Source organism: Erinaceus europaeus, chromosome 18 (genome assembly GCF_950295315.1).
Source record: "Erinaceus europaeus chromosome 18, mEriEur2.1, whole genome shotgun sequence".
Taxonomy (NCBI): Eukaryota; Metazoa; Chordata; class Mammalia; order Eulipotyphla; family Erinaceidae; genus Erinaceus; species Erinaceus europaeus.
This window is the reverse complement of record NC_080179.1, coordinates 69,641,712-69,663,363: the sequence shown is the minus strand read 5'-3', so window position 1 is coordinate 69,663,363 and position 21,652 is coordinate 69,641,712. Positions and strand designations below refer to the sequence as shown.

The window sequence follows — 21,652 nt, the reverse complement described above, 5'->3', positions numbered from 1 at the left end:
GGTTCTTGACTCTGTAGAGCACAGAAGAGGTTTGGACCTGAACTTTTCAACTGAGGATAAGGTTCCACTTCCAGTGACTTCTGTCACTCGGTTACTAGCATCTTCCTCTCACTTTTTTTTTTCCTCTCACTTTTCCTTCTCTATATACTCCTTAAAACCTCCCTGCCTCCTGACAAATTCTGAAAGCCAATCAGTTGCTATGACCTGACTGGGGCAAACCAGTTCCGGCATCTGGTGTGTGTGTGTGGGGGGGGGGGGGGTAGCTTAGCTATTGGTCTGAGACAAGCATTTTTTTAATTTATTTTTTTTTATTTAAGAAAGGAGACATTAACAAAACCATAGGATAGGAGGGGTACAACTCCACACAATTCCCGCCACCCAATCTCCATATCACATCCCCTCCCCCTGATAGCTTTCCCATTCTCTATCCCTCTGGGAGCATGGACCCAGGGTCATTGTGGGATGCAGAAGGTGGAAGGTCTGGCTTCTGTAATTGCTTCTCCGCTGAACATGGGCGTTGACTGGTCGGTCCATACTCCCAGTCTGCCTCTCTCTTTCCCTAGTAGGGTGGGTGAGACAAGCATTTTTATTTAAAAAAAAAAAAAAAAAAGTACAACCATTTAACCCTTCCCCATCCAACACGTGCTGCCTACGTGCTATTAGTATGTTCGAGATTTCTGAAATGGTCATGAGTTTCCTGCGTAGAGCTGTCCTAGCAAAAATCATTATATGCACGTGCAGTTTTCCACTTCCTCCCAGGTTTGCACAAGTTCCCACTTATCAAACAGGGTGAGTTGAGCTCTTGAAGTTGTGCAAAAGCCTCGGTCTGGAAAGAGATTCCGCACAGTCACCCTAGAGGGCGCACTGCTTACATTTTCCACCGGTGGCGAGACTGCCCGCTCCCAGGCTCCATAAAAGGGGAGGAGGCGGATCAGTTTCTTTCTCTCATTGAGAAAGAAGAGGATTGGAAGGCCGGGCATATAAAGCAGAGGAGAGAGCGTGAAACAAAGCAGTCGGAATTGGACTTGGGAGGCGCGGTGTGGAGTGAGGGGAAACCACTTGTTAGAAGGGGAGCAAGCCAGCTCTCAGCTCTAGCTCTCCACGTCTGCGCTTCGCCTTCAGAGGGCTTCCACCGGCCTTGTGGTTTATTTTTATACCTGATTTTTTTTTTACAATATATATAGAGAATATATATATATATATTTCCTTCTAAGAGAAAAATTCCTGTTCCAAGAGAAAATAAGGCAAGATCAATGAAGGAGAGAAGAGCCAGCCAAAAATTATCTAGTAAATCTATCATGGATCCTAATCAGAACGTGAAATGCAAGATAGTAGTGGTGGGAGACAGCCAGTGTGGGAAAACCGCTCTGCTCCACGTCTTCGCCAAGGACTGCTTCCCGGAGGTGAGTGCGGCTTCCCAGGAAGGGAAAAAGGGCGCACTTCTGGGGCGCCCCTGTTTGGAAGGTGGGCTTACCCTTGCTTCTCTTCTCTTCCTTCAGCCTTCTTAAAAAAAAATAAAAATTAAAAATAGCTTGCTTTCTCGGGCTCTTACTACTTTTCCCTTGGCTAGACTGCAGGATAGGAAGATTGGATTGCAAACACTGAGGGGCTGGATCGGGCCCCTGGGTGCATTGTACTGGCAGCTTCTGCAACTTGCTCGCTCCAGTGTGCAAAGCATGGGGCTGGGAGGTTGGGGGGTCCTCACTCTTTAGAGACCCTGGGAGAACCGCGAGGGGGGGAGTCAAAAGCAAGGTTTTAGGAAGGGACCTACCTTAGAGTGTCCACAGATGAATCCTGTAATTGAATTGCTTTGGGGAGGAGGACGATTTTCAAAAGGAGCCCTGAGAGTGTCCTGGATTTTAAAGATAACCTCCTTGCCTGCTCCCTTCTCCCCTCTCTCCCTGTCCTTTTCGTTTGTCCAGAATTACGTCCCGACGGTGTTCGAGAATTACACGGCCAGTTTTGAAATCGACACACAGAGAATAGAATTGAGCCTGTGGGACACTTCGGGTAAGCGAGCCCTCGGACCGACCGCATGGCGGGCGCTGGGGGCGGGTTCCCAGGCGCCCGGGTTCTAGACCCCAACCCCCCACCCCACGCCGGCCACCTTGGGTGAGCCGCTCCTCTTCGGGATTCCTGAGGTCCCTGCTGGGTGACAATTTTGTCCCCTTTGAAGGGGTGGGTGGGGGTGGGGGTTGTGTGGCCGCAGGGTGACCTCAGAGGCCACCTTAGAGAAGTGTGGTCTGGTGAGGCTGGGGGAGATAGCACAATGGTTATGCAAAGACACTCTCTTGCCTGAGGCTCCAAAGTCTCAGGTTCAATCCCCTGCACCACCATAAGCTAGAACTGAGCAGTCTTGGGGTGGATGGAGGGAGAGAAATAAATAAAAATAAAAAAGGGGGGGTTGACCTGGAGCGGTCTGCCAGCTGAGCTGTACCCAAGTCCCCTCCCCCCCCCCCCCCGGGCGGCCCAGGTGACTTGATCTTTCCGCCTGGATGGTGCCCGCACCTCAAGCCCAGGTGACTGCTGGGGAGACCCGGGGCTTGGCGGGGGTGGCGGGAGGTAGCGGGGGGAATCCCCGAGGCCACGCAGTTCTGCGCGGATTTCACTCTGGAGGGCGGCCGAGCAGCGTGGCGCCTACCTCCGGGGAAGCGCTGGCGACTGGGGGGCGCGGGGCCCTGGGGGGCTTCCCTCCAGCTCGCTCGCCCTGCATCCCCGGCCTGTCGCTCCCGGGGACCCCGTGCTCACGCTGCCAGCCCTGTAGCTCCCCCCTCGGCCGCCCTCTCCGAGGCCGCGGGCCACGCTCTCCGCCTTTGACCTTTGCATTTAGTTGAATGATTGGCATCGCGGTGAATGGCTTCTCAAGGGTCGGGGCGTGGGGTGGGGTGGGGTTCAAGGCCGGGGTGATCGTCTTCCCACGCGCCCACCCGCCTACCTTAAACCGGGTGGTTGGGGAGGGGATAGGCTGGCCGCCGGCTTGGGGTGCATACTTAATATTTTTTTTGTTGGGGTGGGGGGAGTGATGTCTAGTGCGGGTGGTTGGGAGGCTTGTGGAAGGTGGGGGGTTTGTGCATCACCTCGAATCTGGGGCTGAACCCTGGGCCCCCGCCGCCGCTGCGAGCGTGATGTCTAGGGGAGGTGGAGGCACCGGGGAGCCCGGGGCTGCGGCGGGCGAATGGAGTCCAACCCCGGCTGAGACTCTGTGTGTGGTTGGGGGGTGGGGGTGGGGGGTCAGCGTGCAAGTGCTGGCTGGATGGCTCGCCTGCTGGCTGTGCTGTCAGGCGGGGAGGCCCCGAGCTAGAGCTGGATTCCTCTGGGAGTGGTCTGGAGGGAGGCACTTCCTTGCTGAGCCAGCTTCCCACAGCTCCCTGGAACCTCGGGAGCCCCCAAGGCGGCGAGGGTGGGGGTGGGGGTGGGTGGAGAATTGGAGGAAGGGAGCAGACTGTGGCCAGACACAATCCCTGCACAAAGGCAAGAGCTTACTGGAGAGCCTCTGAAGATGGGCGCTGCAGTGAGAGCCATGCTCTCTCTTCCTCCAGCCTCCCCAAGGGCAGCAAAGCCAGGAACTCGTCCTGTTTTACTGGGGGGTGGGGAGTTGGGAGAGTGGTTTGCACCCGTAGAATTCACTCCAAGGAAGGTGCTGATAGGACCACTGGCATGGCGCCAGTGATCAGTACTGGTACCCTGGTCTGCTCCCAAGCCCTGTTCAGATCGAATGCAGGAGATAGGGAGTCATGAGATCTGTGAGCCTGCAGATCCGCGTTTAGAGTTTAGCTGCGGATCCCTTTCCTCTGAGTCTCATTTCCCACATCTGGAAGAGAGGGTGCCCCAGCTAGGCGATGTGACTTCTTGGCTTTAGTTCACCAGGCAGGGAAGTTTATTATTATTTTTTTCCCAGGAGCTTGTCCAGCTTCAGCTCCTATGGCATCTGACACCCCCAGGGCTTTTCACTACCTATAAAGCAGGGTGCTTTTTGAATATAGGCCTTCCTCCCTTCCTCGTGGTTTAAGGGAGGAGATATCTGGGTAGGGAGGGGGAAGAGTTAGGAAAGGCGGAGTTTATAAAAATGCAGGCTTATACATCCCCTATCACAAGCTTGGAGAGTCACAGGGCCACCAACGGAGATGGTAGACTATTTGTCCAAAGTGCTAAACTGATTTAAAAAGAGAGAGTGCCAAGAGAGCACAATGTTCTTCAAAGACTGGAAAGAAAACAAGCACAGGGTGGGCAGTTTCTAGTTGGGAGCTATGTTTTCCATATGCTCCTAAGCGTCACTTCTGATATTTTCAGTAAAACGTAATCACAATAGGACAGTTTGTAGCCTTTGCACTGGTGATAGTGGACTTTGCTCACAAAAAGAAGCAGGCACCAACCATTAAGAGCTGTTGAAGGGACAGAGGAGTCTTCAAAGGCATAGTTTCCAAGGAGATAAGAGTCTCTGACATTACCCTGAATTACCTGTGCACCAAGAATGGTGACATTATAAAAAAATGCCTTTCATCAAATTAAAGATAATCACTTGAAATGAAGCCTGCAGTGATTAATCACTTGTTTTTTGTTTTTTTTTCTATCTGATGAAACAAAAACCCATGTATGCTTAATTAAAATATAAAGGTTTGGAAAAACCATGATTAAGAAAATATCACCCGCCAAATTATCCAATAATGAAATCTTCGTTCAAATTTAGATTTATGCAAATGGAAGACTAGCATAAGGGAACTATTTAGAATTCCCTTATGTTGTTTGGGAGGTGAAATGTTAGCTAATTAAACAAGAGTCAGCAAGCACTGCTTAAATCCTAGGAATGTACCGTTTCCTCTAAATATGGTTTGCCATTCACCGTTAAAACACATCTAGCCAAGAACCATTGCTCCAGCAGTTAATCATTTCAAGTTTCCATTTCATTTAAAGCTTTCCATGGTGAACACACTTTATTATTTTTTCTTAACAAATGCCTGACATTTTCTTTGCCCACCAAGACATCTGTTAAGTTCAGATTGTAGAAATAATTGCATATGCCCAGTGCCTTTTGACACATTTATTTCCTGGTTGCTATCAGTTTAACCCAGGAGAGAAGGATCCAGACAAAATCTCAGAAGTCCTAAGTGTCAGGTTTTTATTTTCCCTTTGAGAACTGTATGATTACTATAGAAAATAAATAAATAAATAACAGGCATGCCTAACCGATTTCTGCTACAAAGGTGACAGAAACTTGGTTCCTAAATGAAACCCACATCTTGTGAAGTCTTCTGGCAGAGAGGCAAGCAGTTAAGAAGTAGAGTAGTTGTCTGATGTGGCTTTAATATATATATATATATATATATATATATATATATATATATATATATATATATATATATATATATATATTTGTTTTGGATAGAGACAAAGAGAAATTGAAAGGGGATGGGGCCATTAAGAGGGAGAGAGAGACCTGCAGCACTGCTTGACTACTTGTAAGCTTCTCCCCTGCAGGTGGGGACCAGGGACTTGAACCCTATCCTTGCACATTGTAATGTGTGCGCTCAACCAGATGTGCCACTACCTGGCCCCTGATTTGGCTTTTGTACTTGAGTGTACTCTGCCATCCACCCACCCCCACTCCATGCTTTGGCAGTTCGTACAATCAAGTGCAAGTAGAGTGTGGGGGACTTCTTTGCAGTAGGGGAAAAGGAGATGATTCATCCGTCATTTTTGAAGCATAGTGAGTGACTCACCAGTTTCTTGGACTCTCCCTTCCATCTTTCCTAACCTACTATGTGCAGGCCCTCTGTTAGGCCTTAAAGATGAACCATATGAATGCAGTCTGGGCAGAACAAGGAATGGAGAGAAGGAAGCTCATTCTACTTGAGTTATGGTTAACCTGTAATGAGTTGTCAGTGTTGCCATTGTCTTGCTTGCAAGTGCCTTGTTCCACCTGGCTACATTTTATTTCCTATAAACATTTTTCAGATCTGCAGATAAGAAACACTTCCTCCCACCCTCCAGTGCACATGTCAATTAGAAGTATTCCCAGTGGTACCTGGCCAGTTGATTTCTGATGGCTGCTTGAAATGGCTCCCTGGAAGTAGACACAATCTTCTTTTAAATAAAATCATGTAACTCCTACAAAGGGAGAGGTTTTTTTTTGTTTGTTTGTTTTTTCCCTCCAGGGTTGTTACTGGAGCTCCATGCCTGCACTTTGAATCCACTGCTCCTAGAGGCTATTTTTCCTATTTTGTTGCCCTTATTGTGCTTGTTGTAGTTGTCATTGTTGCCATAGCTTGTTGTTGTTGTTGGATAGGACAGAGAGAGATGGAGAGGAGGAGAGAAAGACAGACACCTGCAGACCTGCTTCACTGCCTTTGAAGCGACTTCCCTGCAGTTGGTTAGCCAGGGGCTGGAACCAGGATCCTCATGCCGGCCCTTATGGCCCTTATGCTGGCCCTTGTGCTTTGAGTCCTGTGCGCTTAACCCGCTGCCCTACCACCCAGCTCTCCAAAGGGATATTTTTAAAGGCACTCTCTTTAGATCCAGATGCATAGATTTCTCAATTTTACTGAGAAACATTCTCTTTTCATAGATAAGTCAAGCTTTTTTTTTTTTTCTTATCATACTTACAAAGAAATGTTCCTAAGGATGTTAAAACCTTCTCAATGAGGTTCTGCAAAACAATGGGTAATGGTTTCAACATTTTGAAGTGATAAGTGAGACTAAAGTGGTTCTAATATTTTGCATTCAGAACCTGCCACATTTGCCAACTGTAGGAGCAATTTGTAGCATGAAACCAAATGCTTGCTAAAAATAGAAACTTAAGTCATTTGAGAATCACCATATCTTTTCCTAAGTGACTTGATTGCAGGGTAATTTCAGCACATGTGATTTAGGGAGTAATAATCATTTGTGCCAGCTTTTAACCAAGGCAAGTTAATGTACATTTTATTTAAGGCATATTATTACTTTTAAACTTCTCAATTCAGCTGCTAAGATTCCTTGCAGTCACTGGCATTGCCTCATGGACACTACATTGAATTTTGTCATGATTCAAGCTACTCTCAACCCAAGAATGCTGTAGTTAGCACTTCTTGCTCTAGTTTCTTCTTCTTCCTCTTAGTCTCCTCCTCCTCCTTTTTTTTTTTTTTTTAATTTTATTTTTCCCTGAACTCCCCTGGAAGCAAGGCCATCCAGAGTCTTGAAAACATGTGGGCAAGTTTAAGACTTTTGCCTTGTAATTCCTAGAAGTTCCTCATTGTCTCTGGAAATTGAGTTCTTTGATGAAGTATTGGATATAAGCTTTGGGTTTAAAGGCTACCAGGGAAAATTGGGATTCAAGTTAAATAATTTTAATGAAATTCATCTTTAGAACTGGAAGAGAGCAAACTTCACAGAGAAATACGGGTGCTTGTGTAGTGGAAATCAGGATAAAATTATATTGATAGAGCATAAGTTGGGTCTTAAGGTAGTAATGATCTCTAGGATTTCTTTTCATTTTATATCTCTCCCCACCCCCTCTTGTTTTCTTTTTTGTTCTCCAGAGCACTGCTCAGTTCTGTTTTATGGTGGTCCTAGGAATTGAATCTGAGCCCTCACAACCTCAGGCATGAAAGTGTGGAGTGGAGCTAGGGAGACAGCATAAATGTCATGCAAAAATGTTTCATGCTTAACGTTCTGTGGTTCCAGGTTCAATCCCCAGCACCACCATAAGGCCAGAGCTGAGCAGTGCCCTGGCCTCCCTCTGTGCGTCTTATTAAATAAATAGGATATTTAAAGAAAAAAAACCTGAAAATATGAAAAAGTCTGTTGAGTGAGGAAGTTTCAAGACCAGGTTTAACTGAGATACCTGTATAAAGGCAAAACAGCTCTGAACAGCTCTGAGTTTGAACGGCAGTTTCCCATACACTTAGACATGCCTACAAGGCGACAAAGTCCATTCTTCTTCTTCTAGCGTTTGCCCTTCTTCCATAGCCAGTCAACAGCGTCAGGTTGAAAGCTGTCAGGAGCTGCTTGTTGCTGGCTTTGAAAGTGACTGGGATCCATGTGGATTCAGTCGGCTAGGAAGGATCGTCAGTTTCCCCAATGAATGGGTACTCACGGGATGCACAGGTCGATCCAATGCATCCCATTTAAACAAAGTCCATTTAAACCATGAATGCAAAAAGCAGAAGGGAGGGCTGCTAGGTGTGTTTCTTTCCTAAATCTACTTACATTTACTAATCTCTAGATTTTTAAATCCCATTCAGTGCCTTTTTCTCCAACCTGATTTCTTGCTAAATTGCACATTACTGTGAGTTACCCAGATTGGTCATTCAAATGCCATCTGAAATAACCAGATGTTGCCTCATCAATTCAGTTCTTTTGCATGTCGAAAAGGCACAAAGGACCAATACTTTCCTGAATGTGTTCTAGTGCCAGACAAATTAGTTGCCTCATTCCTTTTCTGATGAACCTTAAATGGCTTCCCAGCTACTATATTCAGGCAACTTTACTCAGAGTCACCATTGACAAGAGAGAAATCTCAATGGCATGAAATGTAAGCTCTCAGAAGTTGGGCCAAGTGTTGTGCGTACAGAAGCCAGACCTTCTACCTTCTGCAACCCTCAACGACCCTGGGTCCATGCTCCCAGAGGGCTAGAGAATGGGAAAGCTATCATGGGAGGGGGTGGGTTATGGAGATTGGGTGGTGGGAATTGTGTGGAGTTGTACCCCTCCTACCTTATGTTTTTGTTCATTAATCCTTTCTTAAATAAAAAATTAAAAAAAAAAAAAGAATGAGCCTAATGGCACACTTCAGGGAAAGGTGACTTCAGCTGTGGGACTCAGCTCCAAGAACTCTGGCTTTGAAGGTTATATGAAACATGAACTTTTCATTCTGCCCTGCATGATAATGTTCTTTCTGGAAAGGTATGCTTAGTCTTACTCCTCAATCTCAAACCTAGTACCCTGGTTCCATTTTAAGTAAACTATTTTCTTTTCTTTAATAGGATTTTGAGTTGAAGACTCACACTTTATTTAAAGCTAAAACATAGCAATCCTATATCTATCTCTGGCATTCTATCCAATTTTATATCTACAATTCCCCTTAGCAATTAAAAATAATGACTGTGTTTTTGTAACAACACAGAAAAAGCCCCCAATTCCTCATGACATTGGCTGACAATCCTTATTAATCTGAACCTGTAGAAAAAGCAAATAAAAGATCCTGCCTGGGAATAACTGTGGCGTATTTATGGGCTTGGTGTTCCTAGATCAGATGTCCTGAATAAGAACTCAACAGAGACTGACTGAGTCAGGCGCAAACGTCCTGCCCAGACTTGATCCACATTCTTGAGATAGTTACTGATCTGAAACTTTCACTCCTAGTAAAGATGGCATGAGGCATGGAATCGTGTAATAAATGCAACAGATCATACCCCCACTTCTCCATCTTTTTTTTTTTCTTCCTGATTTTAGGTTTTTTTTTTTTTTTAGTAGTGGGAGTAGGGAGGCTAAAGTTTCCAGTAAAAGAAGATGCAGTTATGAAATCTTCGACTAGAAGAGTTTCCAGTTGCCAAACTTCTATAAATCTGACAGGGTTCAAACTGATTTTGCAAAATATTCCACCAAGCCTCCCTTTTGGGCATGAGTTTCCTCACATATACGTTTCATTATGTACATATATGGTACTTTCTATCTGTGAAAGGATGACTTAAGCAGACAGGTATGTGTCTGCAGAATTAGTTTCTGGGTGAGGCACTTTGTGACTATTCTTGGGCTGGAAAGACTGCTCTCACCAGAATTAATGATCTTGGAGACAAAATGAGTAGACTTAAAGCTTCAGCAAGCCTTTTAGAACGTTTCTGGCATACCCCAAACTTCAAGAACTCTAAGAACTCCAAACATGCACTATTGCAATCTTCATTTGAGCAATTCTCTTCCCCCCATTTTTTTTGGCACTGATTTTGCATATGTGGTGAAGTCATTTATAATGTGGAGTTTCCTGAAGTTTTTCCCTTTGATGGCTGGCTAGGCTGTCTGAAAATACCTTCACATAGTTCTGTATATTAAACATTTTACATAGTGTAGGAGAAGTATTGTGTCTCAAAATGTCCGTATGCCTGGAGCCTTTTCCCTAATGCTGAGAAAATACTGTTCTACCAGCAAAGACCTAAATTAACTGAATTCTGCTGCAAAGTTTTTTGGACTATCTGTTCATATCATGTATACATCAATACCTACTTCAATTAAAGTCAGCACTTCCCAACATTATAAAACACAATCAACTTTTTCTTCCTTCAGTTGTGCTTAGTTCTACTGGTCTCACCATTACCCAGGAAGCATTTCATGTGTGCCTTTAAAAATAAAAAATAAAATACAGAAGTTTATCTTCTGCCCTGTGGCTCTCATGAATAGTCTTAAGATTTCTCTGGAGGGTGCAAGATTTAGAGATGGGTCCCTGTCTCATCGACTTATTTAGGCTCTTTTCTTTGGTGTCATTCTTTCCTGCCTTTTTAGATACTTTGCAGGGGCGTTCCTGGAATTCTTTTTCCTTTTCTCTTGGCTCATGAGATTCCCCCCCCCCCCCCCCATGATTATACTGTGCACTCAGCTTTGCTTTCCTTGGTTCCTTTATGGAGTAGCTTAGCCTTTATAGGGAAGGCTAGGAAAGAATTCAGAGTGTTTAAATGCAAAGTAAACACTGTCAGGTTACACAGGAATTCCTTCTTTTTATCCTCTGAAGATTCTGCTTAGCTAATGAATTGTTAGATCCCCACCCACCCCAAGGATAGGTGTTTTCTGTGATTTCTTTTTTTTACCATAAATAGATAACAAAGGGAAAAAAAATTTCTTACCCTATCAAAAAGTGTAAGAGTGAAGGACCTTATTACTCTTCATGACAAATCACTCTTGTGGCTAGTGGTTAAAGAAATTAAGCTTATCACTAACCAATGCCGGATGTGTTTTATTACCGCAGCTGGACAGTTGTGTTGATTTAAATTACTGTTTACTAGCAAAAGTAGTAGAATAGACTCAAAGTGGCTGTTGTTGCTAATTAACATGCACTTTCATTTAAAACACTAAATATTGCAATGCAGGAAGACCTTAGTTCAAGCCCCTGATGCCCACCCCCCACCCCCTGCGGGGAGCAAGTATCAGGAAGGATGGAACAGTGCTGCAGGTTTCTCCTTCTCTGTCTCCTACTCCCCTCTCATCTCTCCCTATCCTATCAAATAAATAAGTAAATAAATAAAAATATCATTTAAAACATAATTTGTTTTAAGTTGTAAAAGCTGTCATTTTCAGGCGAGCACCTCCATTTGGGATATATCTACAAAGCCATCCCTGTGGTCCTGAGGGAAGCCCAGGACACAAAGTGATGGGGGGGGGGGGGTTCAGGGCTTTCAAATGCTCAGTTTTACCACCTGCAACCACACCCCCCACTCCGTTGTTCTGACTCAAATCCAAGGCTAGCATGGAACTAAATATCACGTCCTAGAAAATGAGGGACTTGGTCTGGTGGAGATGACAGAAAATTTACAGTGAGCTGGTTATCTTCTGTAAAGTGAATGATTTCCAGGAAAGGAATCCAGAAAGCCTGGCTGCACTGCTGACGGTTCCCTTCCCATGGTTAAACAGCTCTGACATTAGGTCAGACTCAGAGGAAACCCTCTGGGTAGTGCATATCCACTCTGATAGGGAATTCTCTGACTCCACCCTCCCTGATGCTTGCAGTGCAATGACTAGATTTCATTATCTGTTGGGACAGTAAAATAGCTCACTTGGAAAGTGTACTGCTTCTGCCATGTGGCATACCCAGGTTTGAGCCTGGTTGCACTGCGCTGACAAGAGTTTCAGTGTTGTGATGTCTTTCATTCTTTCTGTGTCTATCTCAAAAAAAGAAAACATGTAAATATATCAATTTACCCAGATGTAGTGACAAGTCATGTCACTTCTGATACCTCTTAAAACTATTTCCAGGAGTCGGGCAGTAACACAGTGAGTTAAGGGCACATGGCTACAAAGGGCAAGGACCGGAGTAAGGTTCCCAGTTCGAGTCCCCGGGGAGTCGCTTCACAGGCGGTGAAGCAGGTCTGCAGGAGTCTCTCTTTCTCTCCCCCCTGTCATCCCCTCCTCTCTCCATTTCTCTCTGTCCTATCCAACAATAATGATATCAATAATAACTGCAACAATAAAACAACAAGGGCAACAAATAAATAAATAAATAAATAAATATAAAAAAATTCTAAAAAAAAATCAAACAACTGCAGGATAGGGGTCAACCATGAGAACTAAGGTTCCACAATGGACTGTGCAAAGACTTTCAACATCTGCCCTACCCACAGCAACTTCTAGATCTCCAGGCCAGCACCTCACTCCCCCCACCCCAACCCAACACACACATGCAAAGCATGCTTTGACAGGAATGTGAAAAGTTATTTTGAAAGTTGCTTTAGTTTTTCTCTCTTCCTGACTTTGATGGGTGGGACTTATTTATTTATCTATTGTTATCAGAGGACATCATGCCATGTTTTTTTCTGCTGGAAATGAAAAGGGATGGCAAGATGGAATTGAGTTTCAAAATAAGTTTTGTGACATAAGTAATTCCTCTCTGTTCTGGAATGTGTGTGTGTGTGTGTGTGTGTGTGTGTGTGTGTGTGTGTATACCAGAGATAAGGTTCATAAAGACAAGTAGCCCTGACAAATGGTTCTTAATTTTATAAGGCAAGCTGTGTTTGATTTTTATTGTCACATCATTTTATAATTAACAGCCACATGGAACTGTCCATCCATCTGGTTCTAGATAATTCTGCACTTTCCCAGGTGTCTTTCCACACCCCCCCCCAGTTGCCTGGGGCTCCACTCTGAATTGTGCAGGTTTCATCTTAAGATCCTGGCTCTTCCCCTTAAATATGATTCAAATCTCCCTTGCAAGTGCGACTTTACCTTCCCACAGAAAGGAATATATTGCCACTCTACTTTTACTTCTTCTTCTTTTTCTTCCTCTTCTTCTTCTTTTTCTTCTTCTTCTTCTTCTTCTTCTTCTTCTTCTTCTTCTTCTTCTTCTTCTTCTTCTTCCTCTTCTTCTTCTTCTTCTTCTTTTTCTTCTTCTTCTTCTTCTTCTTCTTCTTCTTCTTCTTCTTCTTCTTCTTCTTCTTCTTCTTCTTCTCCTTCTTCTTCTTCTTCTTCTTCTTCTTCTTCTTCTTCTTCTTCTTCTTCTTCTTCTTCTTCTTCTTCTTCTTCTTCTTTTTGCATTATTTTCCAAAAATTAGGAGAGAGGGAAAGAAGAGGCCACTGCTATGTGGCATGCCAAGGTTTTACCTAAAAGCTCCGAGTTAATGTTAATACCTGTCAAAGGGTGTTCTCCTCTGAAAGCTGTTTTTGTTTCTCCTCAGGTTCACCTTACTATGACAATGTCCGGCCCCTCTCTTACCCAGACTCAGATGCTGTGCTGATCTGCTTTGACATCAGTAGACCCGAGACTCTGGACAGTGTCCTCAAAAAGGCAAGTGACTCAGAGTGATGACAGGATGAGACATTTCACAGAAACTCTGGTTGGCGGGGGGAGCAGAAAGCCTCTAGCTAACTCTGTGTGTGTGTGTGTGTGTGTGTGTGTGTGTGTGTGTGTGTGTGTGTGTGTGTGGTAATTCAATGCTAAAAGGAATAATTTCACTCTAAATGTTTCTCCCATGCATGTCACAAGTTTGAGTGTTGAGCCACCTCAAAATTGGCTTCATGGACTTATACACTAAGAAACCCTTTTGAGAAACTATAATCGTCCACTGGTTGAAAACAGTGCATATAAAAATAATTAGTATGCGATGACTGTCAAGCACACCTTCCTTCAGCCTATAGATTCTGTCTTAGTTTGCAGGTTTGCATGTGGTATTAAAATAGTGCAAAGCGCAAGGACCTGGGTCAGTCTCTCAGTCTCCACCTGAAGGAGGCAGCTTCATGAGTGGTGAAGCAGTGCTGCGGGCGACTCTCCTCTATCTACCACTTCCCTCTCAATTTCTGTCCTATTAAACTAAAAGAATAACAAATGGCCACTGGAGGCGGTAGTGCAGCCGGTTAAGCCCATGTGGCAGAAGCACAAGGATCCGCGTAAGGATCCTGGTTTGAGCCCCCGGCTCCCCACCTGCAGGGGAGTGACTTCACAGGCAGTGAGGCAGGTCTGCAAGTGTCTATCTTTCTCTCCCCCTCTCTGTCTTCCCCTCCTCTCTCCATTTCACTCTGTCCTATCCAACAACAACGATGACATCAATAACAACAACAATAATAACTACAACAATAAAAAAAACAAGGGCAACAGAAGGGAATAAATAAGTATTTAAAAAAGGAAAAAAATGAAGAAGCAATGGTCACTGGAAGCAGTAGATTATCATGCATGCCCTGAGTCTTAGTGATCACCCTGGTGGAAATTTTAAAAAAAAGTGCAATCAGAGCAGTTTCAGGAAAAACTGTCAGTAATGTAGTAATGTTACTTCATAGAAATAAGAAATAAAAGGGAAGCAGAGACAGATGTGTCTTGAAACATCTGACAAGGCGAATTCTTTTTTTTATTATTAATATCTTTATTTATTGTATAGAGACAGCCAGAAATAAAGAGGGAAGAGGGTGATAGGGAGAAAGACAGACAGACACCTGCAGCCCTGCTTCACCACTCGTAAAGCTTTCCCCCTGCAGGTGGGGACTAGGGTCTTGAACCCAGGTCCTTGCAGATTGTAGTACATGCGCTCAACCAGGTGTGCCATCACCTGGCCTTCCTTTTTAAAAAATATTTATTTGAGAGAAAGAGAGAGACACCAGTGCTCTGCCTATGATGCGGTCTCATGGTGGTGCAGCGTATTGAACATGGGACCTTGGAGCCTTGGGCAGGAAAAACTTTTACATGACCATTTTTTTTTTCTACCAGCCCTAAGGTAAATGCTTAACAGGTAAAGTTTAGAGGAAAATAGTAGTTGTAAGCATGCTTTGGGTATCATTTTCCTGTCTTCAGGGTGGAAGTGAGGGCTCTCTGGCTGGGCTTAGTCAGGAGGAAGGGGACCTGTTGCAGACTGGGTCACAGGCTCCAGGGAACACTGCCTCCACCTTGATAGAACAAAGACCAGGGAGTCCCTGAGCACAGGTTTTCTTTCCGGGATCAGCATGTATTACCACTATCTTGTCAGTCTTAAACTGAGTTTTGTGAGTTTTCAGTGGTTACAGAGAACGAGGTGGTTATCTTCGTATTTTGTGTGTTCCCTTTTATTTCTCTGTCCTATTTGACTCCTTGCTTATGTGTCCTGAAATTAAGATCTGAAGGTGAATCCCTCCCCTGGCCTCTCCCTATACCACAGCTAAATTGAATGGAAAGAGGGATTTCTCAAAAGATCAAAGGCTAGTCTCTCTCTCTCTCTAACTCCTTTCAGGTCTGAGGCATGTGCATTGAACAGAAATACAGCTGGTGTTTGTCAGGTTGCATCTTCTGTGCTTTTAAAGTATTGTGAGACAAACTGAGACAAACGGGGAAGCCATAGTCATTATATAGCTGAAGAACAGCATGTCTAGTGCTTGTCTGGAGATTAAAAAGATCTCTTATTTCCTGGAGTTTTCACCTGATGTGCTGTTGGGCTATGCATAATTTATGATGAAAAGCTTCGCCTTGGTTCGATTTTGGTTTTGGCTTCCAAGACTAGATGAATAGTGACTTTGGCCTTAGAGAAACTAATGTGTGAGTGTGTTTTGCATCCCTGTGAGGTTTCAGACTCATGATAACCTTTGCTCTGAGTCCTCTTGATTAATTGAAGCTTTTAAATCTCCTTGAATATTAAAGATGTTAGAATGATTTGAAGTAGAATAGCTTTTTTTTTTCCAATTAATCTTCCAGTTATGACTTTAAATACCATCTAGTACATGGTAGATGCTTCTTATTCCTGCAGGGACAGAAGGGAGAGGAGGAATTAGAGGATAATTCAGACTTTTTGTGGAAGGTTTTTGGACACCCCATTAGGGTAGTTTGGATTTCTGAGAGTTTATATCCCTAAATGCACCTCTAAGTTAGGAGCTGTCTCCTCTAATGGTATTTTAAATAACTCCCCCCATGTAATATTACATATGATTTTTATTACTCACACTCTTCTTTTTTATATATAATTTTTTATTATCTATATTCATTTATTGGATAGAGACAGCCAGAAATCAAGAGGGAAGAGGGGATAGAGAGGAAGAGAGACAGAGAGACAGTTACAGCACTGCTTCACCACTCGTGAAACTTTTCTCCTGCAGGTGGGGACCAGGGACTCAAACCTGGGTCCATGCATGTTGTAACATGTGTGCTCAACCAGGTGTGCCACCACCTGCCCCTGCATTTAATGTTTTATTAGTGACTTAATATTGATTTATGAAATTATAAGTTAACAGGGGGTATAATTCCATACTTTTCCCATCACCAGAGTTCTGTGTCCCCATTTCTTCCAATGGAAGCTGCATTAGCTCTCCCAAGATCACAGATATGGGTTGACTATTATTTCTATAACTACCTGTCTATATTTGCTCATTTTTTCCCTATGGGCCTGTCTTCTCTTCTTAGTCACATCTACTAATTCTGAGTGCCCTTTCTTTCTTTTTTTTTTTTTCTCCTCTCCCAAGTTCAGAGCCCCTAACATTTACCCTTCTGGGAATATGGACCAAAATTCTTTATGGGGTGTAAAAAGTGGAAAGTCTGGCTTCTGTAATTGCTTCTCCACTGGACATGGGCATTAGCAAGTCTATCCATACCCATCAGCCTGTGTCTATCTTTCCCTAGTGGGACTCTGGAGACATGAGGTTCTAGGACACATAAGTGAGGTCATCTGCCCAGGCTCCCACTCTTCGATGAAGGCACAGCTTTGTCTTAATCATCTCTGGATCCCCAACAAGACTTAGTCAGTCTCCCTATTACATATCTGTAATTGTAAGAGGGGACAGTCACAGCTACTTCCCTCTTTCAGCTCCTGAAGTCCTTCCCTGGAGCCCTAGTTTACCTTTGAACACTCTGAACTCTGACTCTCATCCTGATGGTACCCTCAAATAAGAGAAAACAAAACCACAAGGAAGTCACCCAGGTGCTCTCTAAGAGGACAACTCGAATTCTCCGGGAGGCATTTCTGAAGTCTCTGTCAATGCTTATTAGCTCAGGAAGCAGTGAACTAAATGTTATGCATGCCTGTGCTATGTTGGGTCTGCCTTATTCTCAGTCTCCCCCGGCCCCATGCTAGGAAGAAACAGCTCCACATAGCCAAGGATAGAGACATTTCATTAGGATATATAATTATTCTCAAGTCATAAAAGTATCTCTTTTAGCGATACCCCAGTGATAAAGGAATTATTGTCAACAATCAACGAGTCTCTTGCAGTAGAGAAGGATAATGAATCACAAGAAGGGAAAATGGTCTGTGTTCCTTGTGAGTCTTGTTTCCAGTGTCTAGCAGAAGAAAAATTTGTTTTTCATTACACAGTTGACCTTATATTCATATCTCATCCTTCCTCTTTTCACAGTGGAAAGGTGAAATCCAGGAGTTTTGTCCTAACACAAAAATGCTCTTGGTTGGCTGCAAATCTGATCTTCGGACAGATGTTAGTACATTAGTGGAGCTCTCAAATCATCGACAGACACCAGTGTCCTATGACCAGGTATGTGTCTGACCCAGAATGCAAATGCACATTTTAGAAAGAGTGATTAGAAATAGTATTTCTCATGTGGAAATGAACTAAGAAAATAGTCATATACCTTAAAGTTCAACTAATGATCGTTTACAGGTGCAAGACCTTTTTATTTCCTCACTGAATGAGTGAAATGTGTACAAAATGTGACCACTTGTAAGCACAGATTAAAGGGGCTTGCATTATGGGTGGTGGTGGTGGTGGTTGGTGGTGGTCATGCCTGTCCAAGGATTACTTGAATTATGTTTTCTAGTGTCAAAAACCACAGTGAGCACCAGAGTGCTGAGGCCCAATGCTTATCTGAAACTATGGTGATTTTTAATACTAGACCCTCTCAAAAAATTTATTGCGGGGATGGGAGATAGCTCTCCCTTTGCACACGTGAGGACCCAGGTTTGAGCTCCAGGCTACCACATGGAAGCACCCTATCAAGAAGTTTCATGAGTGGTAGAGAAGCACTATGAAGTCTCTCCACTCTACTTCTCTGTCTCTCACTCTCTTTGGAACAAATAATAGTCCACTGGGGACTGTGGAACTATTCAAATATCAAGCCCCAACCAGAACTTTGGCTAAAAAAAAAGAAAGAAAGAAAGAAAGAAAGAAAGAAAGAAAGAAAGAAAGGAAAAGAAAAGGTGTGCTATTTAAGTACAAAAGCTCTAGTGTATATGGAATGTATATGCATGAAACAAGTTTGAAGGAATAATTTAGAATGTGAAATACTCTGTCACTTGGTAGTTGTCATCACATGCTACTTGATTACTGACCACATGGATGGTGGAATCAGATACAAACAAGCCTGTCGTAGCTTTACAGCTCTCAATAGGTTTCAAGTTAAATGGATTTAAGAGAAAAATGTGGCCAAAGTCAGTAATACTCTTTACCTACTTGGTCTTCCTTGACACTCAGTAGCACAAAGAATAAACACACACACACGCACACACATGTTGTTGCTTGTCATGTAGAACATCCCATAAAGTTATCTTTTACAGATTCATCATTTCTGCCCCCAATCTGGCTACTGAGCTACTGCTTTGATGCATGCATATTGAATACACTGGTCGTATGGTACGTGTTTAGAAAGGAAAGTTATAAATATCTTAGCAGAAATGTTCCTTTCTTCAACTGACTTTGGCCCTGAGACATACTCACATATTTCAAAATCAGTTCCAAATCCCTTCCACCTATTGTTTTTGCATAGCTTACTGAATAATCTGGAGTGCTATCTACACTCACAGACAGAGAAACTGAGCGGCCAAGAAGTGCAGGCTATGGGGGCCAAGTCAATCATGAGCAAAATGCAGCCTAAACATCACGGTAGATTTTTCCCCCAGTAATAAGCTCTGGGTGATTGCAGTTTGCTGCAACCCAGTAAACCTCTAGGTATTTATTAAAGTTAACCTTGGTTACAGTGGACAGTGAGGAGGAATCACCAACTTTTATGACTATATTTTAATGTTTATGACACAACAAATAAAGCAGATCAGATTTTAAAACTTGGGTTTTCTTTTTCGCAACCCCATTTGGAAAATTCAGTTAACTTCTTAGAAAGGTTTTACATTGTTTTATTCTTTGGTGGCATTAGAATCTCCTTTGTTCCTTTCCCCTTCAAAGACTTGTTACTGACTGCAGTGACTTCTTTTCGCTTCTCAGGGGGCAAATATGGCCAAACAGATCGGAGCAGCAACTTACATTGAATGCTCGGCATTACAGTCAGAAAATAGCGTTAGAGACATTTTCCACGTTGCCACCTTGGCATGTGTAAACAAGACAAATAAAAATGTTAAGCGGAACAAGTCACAGAGGACCACAAAACGGATTTCACACATGCCCAGCCGACCAGAACTCTCTGCAGTAGCTACAGACTTACGAAAGGACAAAGCAAAGAGTTGCACTGTGATGTGAATCTTTGGTCACCTTTAATATGGACATGGAAACCTAGTGTAAAGAAAAATAAGAGGAAAAAAATCACCTATGGCAAAGCAACAACATGAGGCCTGAGTAAAATTCACAGCCAAAGTCACACATGCTGGAGGTTTAGGAGGCATTGGCAAGGATGCTCGTCTTTCTGGAGTTCTGTCCTTAGGTTCGACACGTAGAACAGGTGGTGAGAAGTGTGTAGGACATTGAAGAGTTTTGGAAGTGTGACTTGGAAAAAAATGCCAAAAAGAAGAGATTCAAATGGGCTGGAGAGAGACAAGGAATGAGGCGAGTACCTCAAAGAAGAAGAAGAAGAAGAAAACCCTGCTCTGAGTGGTGCTTGCTTTTATTATTGTTGTTGTTTGTTTTTGTTTTCTGTTACAATCTATCCTGGATCTCTACTTTGATTTAATTGCAAATGTTTTAATCTCCTTTACGAAAAGTATATATGAATATACTGTCCTCGTTGGGGAACTGGCACTGTGACCTTAGCATTTAGTTTTCTAGAGGATGGGATCTAATTTCCTCCGAGCTCATCACATTAAGATGGAAATTGTATCAGGACCCACGGGATCAGCAGAGGAAAAATTTGGGAAGCTTTGAAGTCATGCCTTCCTGAAGAGAGCTGAGTGAGGTGGTTTTAAAGAAAGGCCTTTGCAGTCTGGCAAGATATGCAGACCAGCACTACAGAGATGAAATAGATCAGATAGGAAAAAAACAAATGTCTGGTGTTTTTTTTTTTTTTTATTGAGTCTGATGGTTCTGTTGCTCATTGTGATTGTCATTAAGAAGTGGTAAATTACTCAATGTTATATTTTTGTGTGCTGTTTAGAAAAGAGAATGTGTGACTTTTTTTTTTTTGCCACCATTGATGAAAATGCAGTCAAATAAAAGGTGTCTTGGTTTGATGTGCTAGAATGATCCAAGGGGGAAAATAATATAGGAACACCTGTAGAGATGATGGATGAAGGAGGAGTAGCAGAAAGCACAGTGTGTGAGGTAAGCTGTTCTGGGGTTAAATCACTAATAGTATAAGCAAGAGGTCTAATATTTGAGAAGGAGGTTCAGAAGTTGGCAACGCCTCATGGTCTTTTTGTTTATTCACTTTCTTGGAATAGACCTCACTGAAGAGATGGACCCTGTTGCCCAAGCGTTACAGAGTCCTTAGTGGAAATGTATGTGGTGTCAGTTTTGACATTGTTATTAAGGTGTCTCTAGAGATTGATTGCTAAACTTGACTTCACCCAATTCAGCGAAGACCTGTGCTAAAGAATTGATTATTGTTGTTACTTAAAGTTATCAGCAGTGAAAATAGTTTACAGATAGTTTCTTGGCCAGTTCACCTATTAAGCTTCTTTCAGAGGAGAAACCAGATCTCACCTGTTCATTGCTGGCGCTTGTTGAAAACGAGCTTTCTTTCCGATGATGAAGCTTCATTTTTGAAGTGTTGAAGCTGTGCTCCCTTAAATTAAGTTGTGGCAGGAGAGGAGATTAAGGTAATTACCACACTCAGTTTTATGTCTTACAAGCACTTTGGTTTTGTCTCTGCAAGAAAATACCATTCCAGTCATTTCTCTCAAAACATAGACATTTTTACCAACATAATAGGCTTTGATTGACACAGCATTATGCTTTGGGCAGTATTACAAAATAGCTGGCAAGTGCTTTCTGTATTTAAATATTGTAAAAAGAAAATAAGTTATAACTGTTATAAAGCAGGACTTTTTGTTGGCATTTTTTAAATGTTGATGTTACTTTGTATGTTCGTTTGGTCAATGTTTCTGCAGTATTTATTAAAACATACTTTTTTTTTCTTCGAATAAAAATGTAACCACGTCTTTGTCTAAAAAAGATCGGTCTCTTTTATCTCCCTGCTTCATGGTTTAGTCGTTTACTTTTGATCTGTAATTGAGATGAATACAGAGACTAGTCTAAAGTTTTTCTGAACTCTTATTAGATTGACTCGGGGTCTATTCGTTTCTTTGTTTTCAGGACTAGTTACTTAGGGAAGCATAAAACACATGTGAAAAAATAGTTTCTATGATGATCTCAAATAACAAGAATAAAATGGAACATGTTTAAGCCAATTGATCCTGGA

At 42.9% G+C, this 21,652-nt stretch overlaps 1 protein-coding gene across 1 annotated transcript; it reads left to right on the top strand.

Annotated features, from left to right (window-relative positions):
• Nucleotides 1-983: 983 nt before the first annotated feature.
• Nucleotides 984-21,390, top strand: RND3 (Rho family GTPase 3). The gene is made up of 5 exons (XM_060178110.1): nt 984-1,403; nt 1,923-2,010; nt 13,350-13,459; nt 17,473-17,607; nt 19,288-21,390. Exons 1-5 carry the CDS (start codon nt 1,254-1,256, stop codon nt 19,537-19,539), a joined length of 735 nt encoding a protein of 244 aa, XP_060034093.1. The 5' UTR covers nt 984-1,253; the 3' UTR covers nt 19,540-21,390.
• Nucleotides 21,391-21,652: the final 262 nt, after the last annotated feature.

Bases quoted from the DNA above. Each gene is read 5' to 3' on its own strand.
- RND3 (XM_060178110.1), top strand. From the start codon at position 1,254: ATGAAGGAGAGAAGAGCCAGCCAAAAATTATCTAGTAAATCTATCATG. The intron at 1,404-1,922 runs GTGAGTGCGGCT...TCGTTTGTCCAG, and splicing joins CCAAGGACTGCTTCCCGGAG to AATTACGTCCCGACGGTGTT. The intron at 17,608-19,287 runs GTATGTGTCTGA...TTCGCTTCTCAG, and splicing joins CACCAGTGTCCTATGACCAG to GGGGCAAATATGGCCAAACA.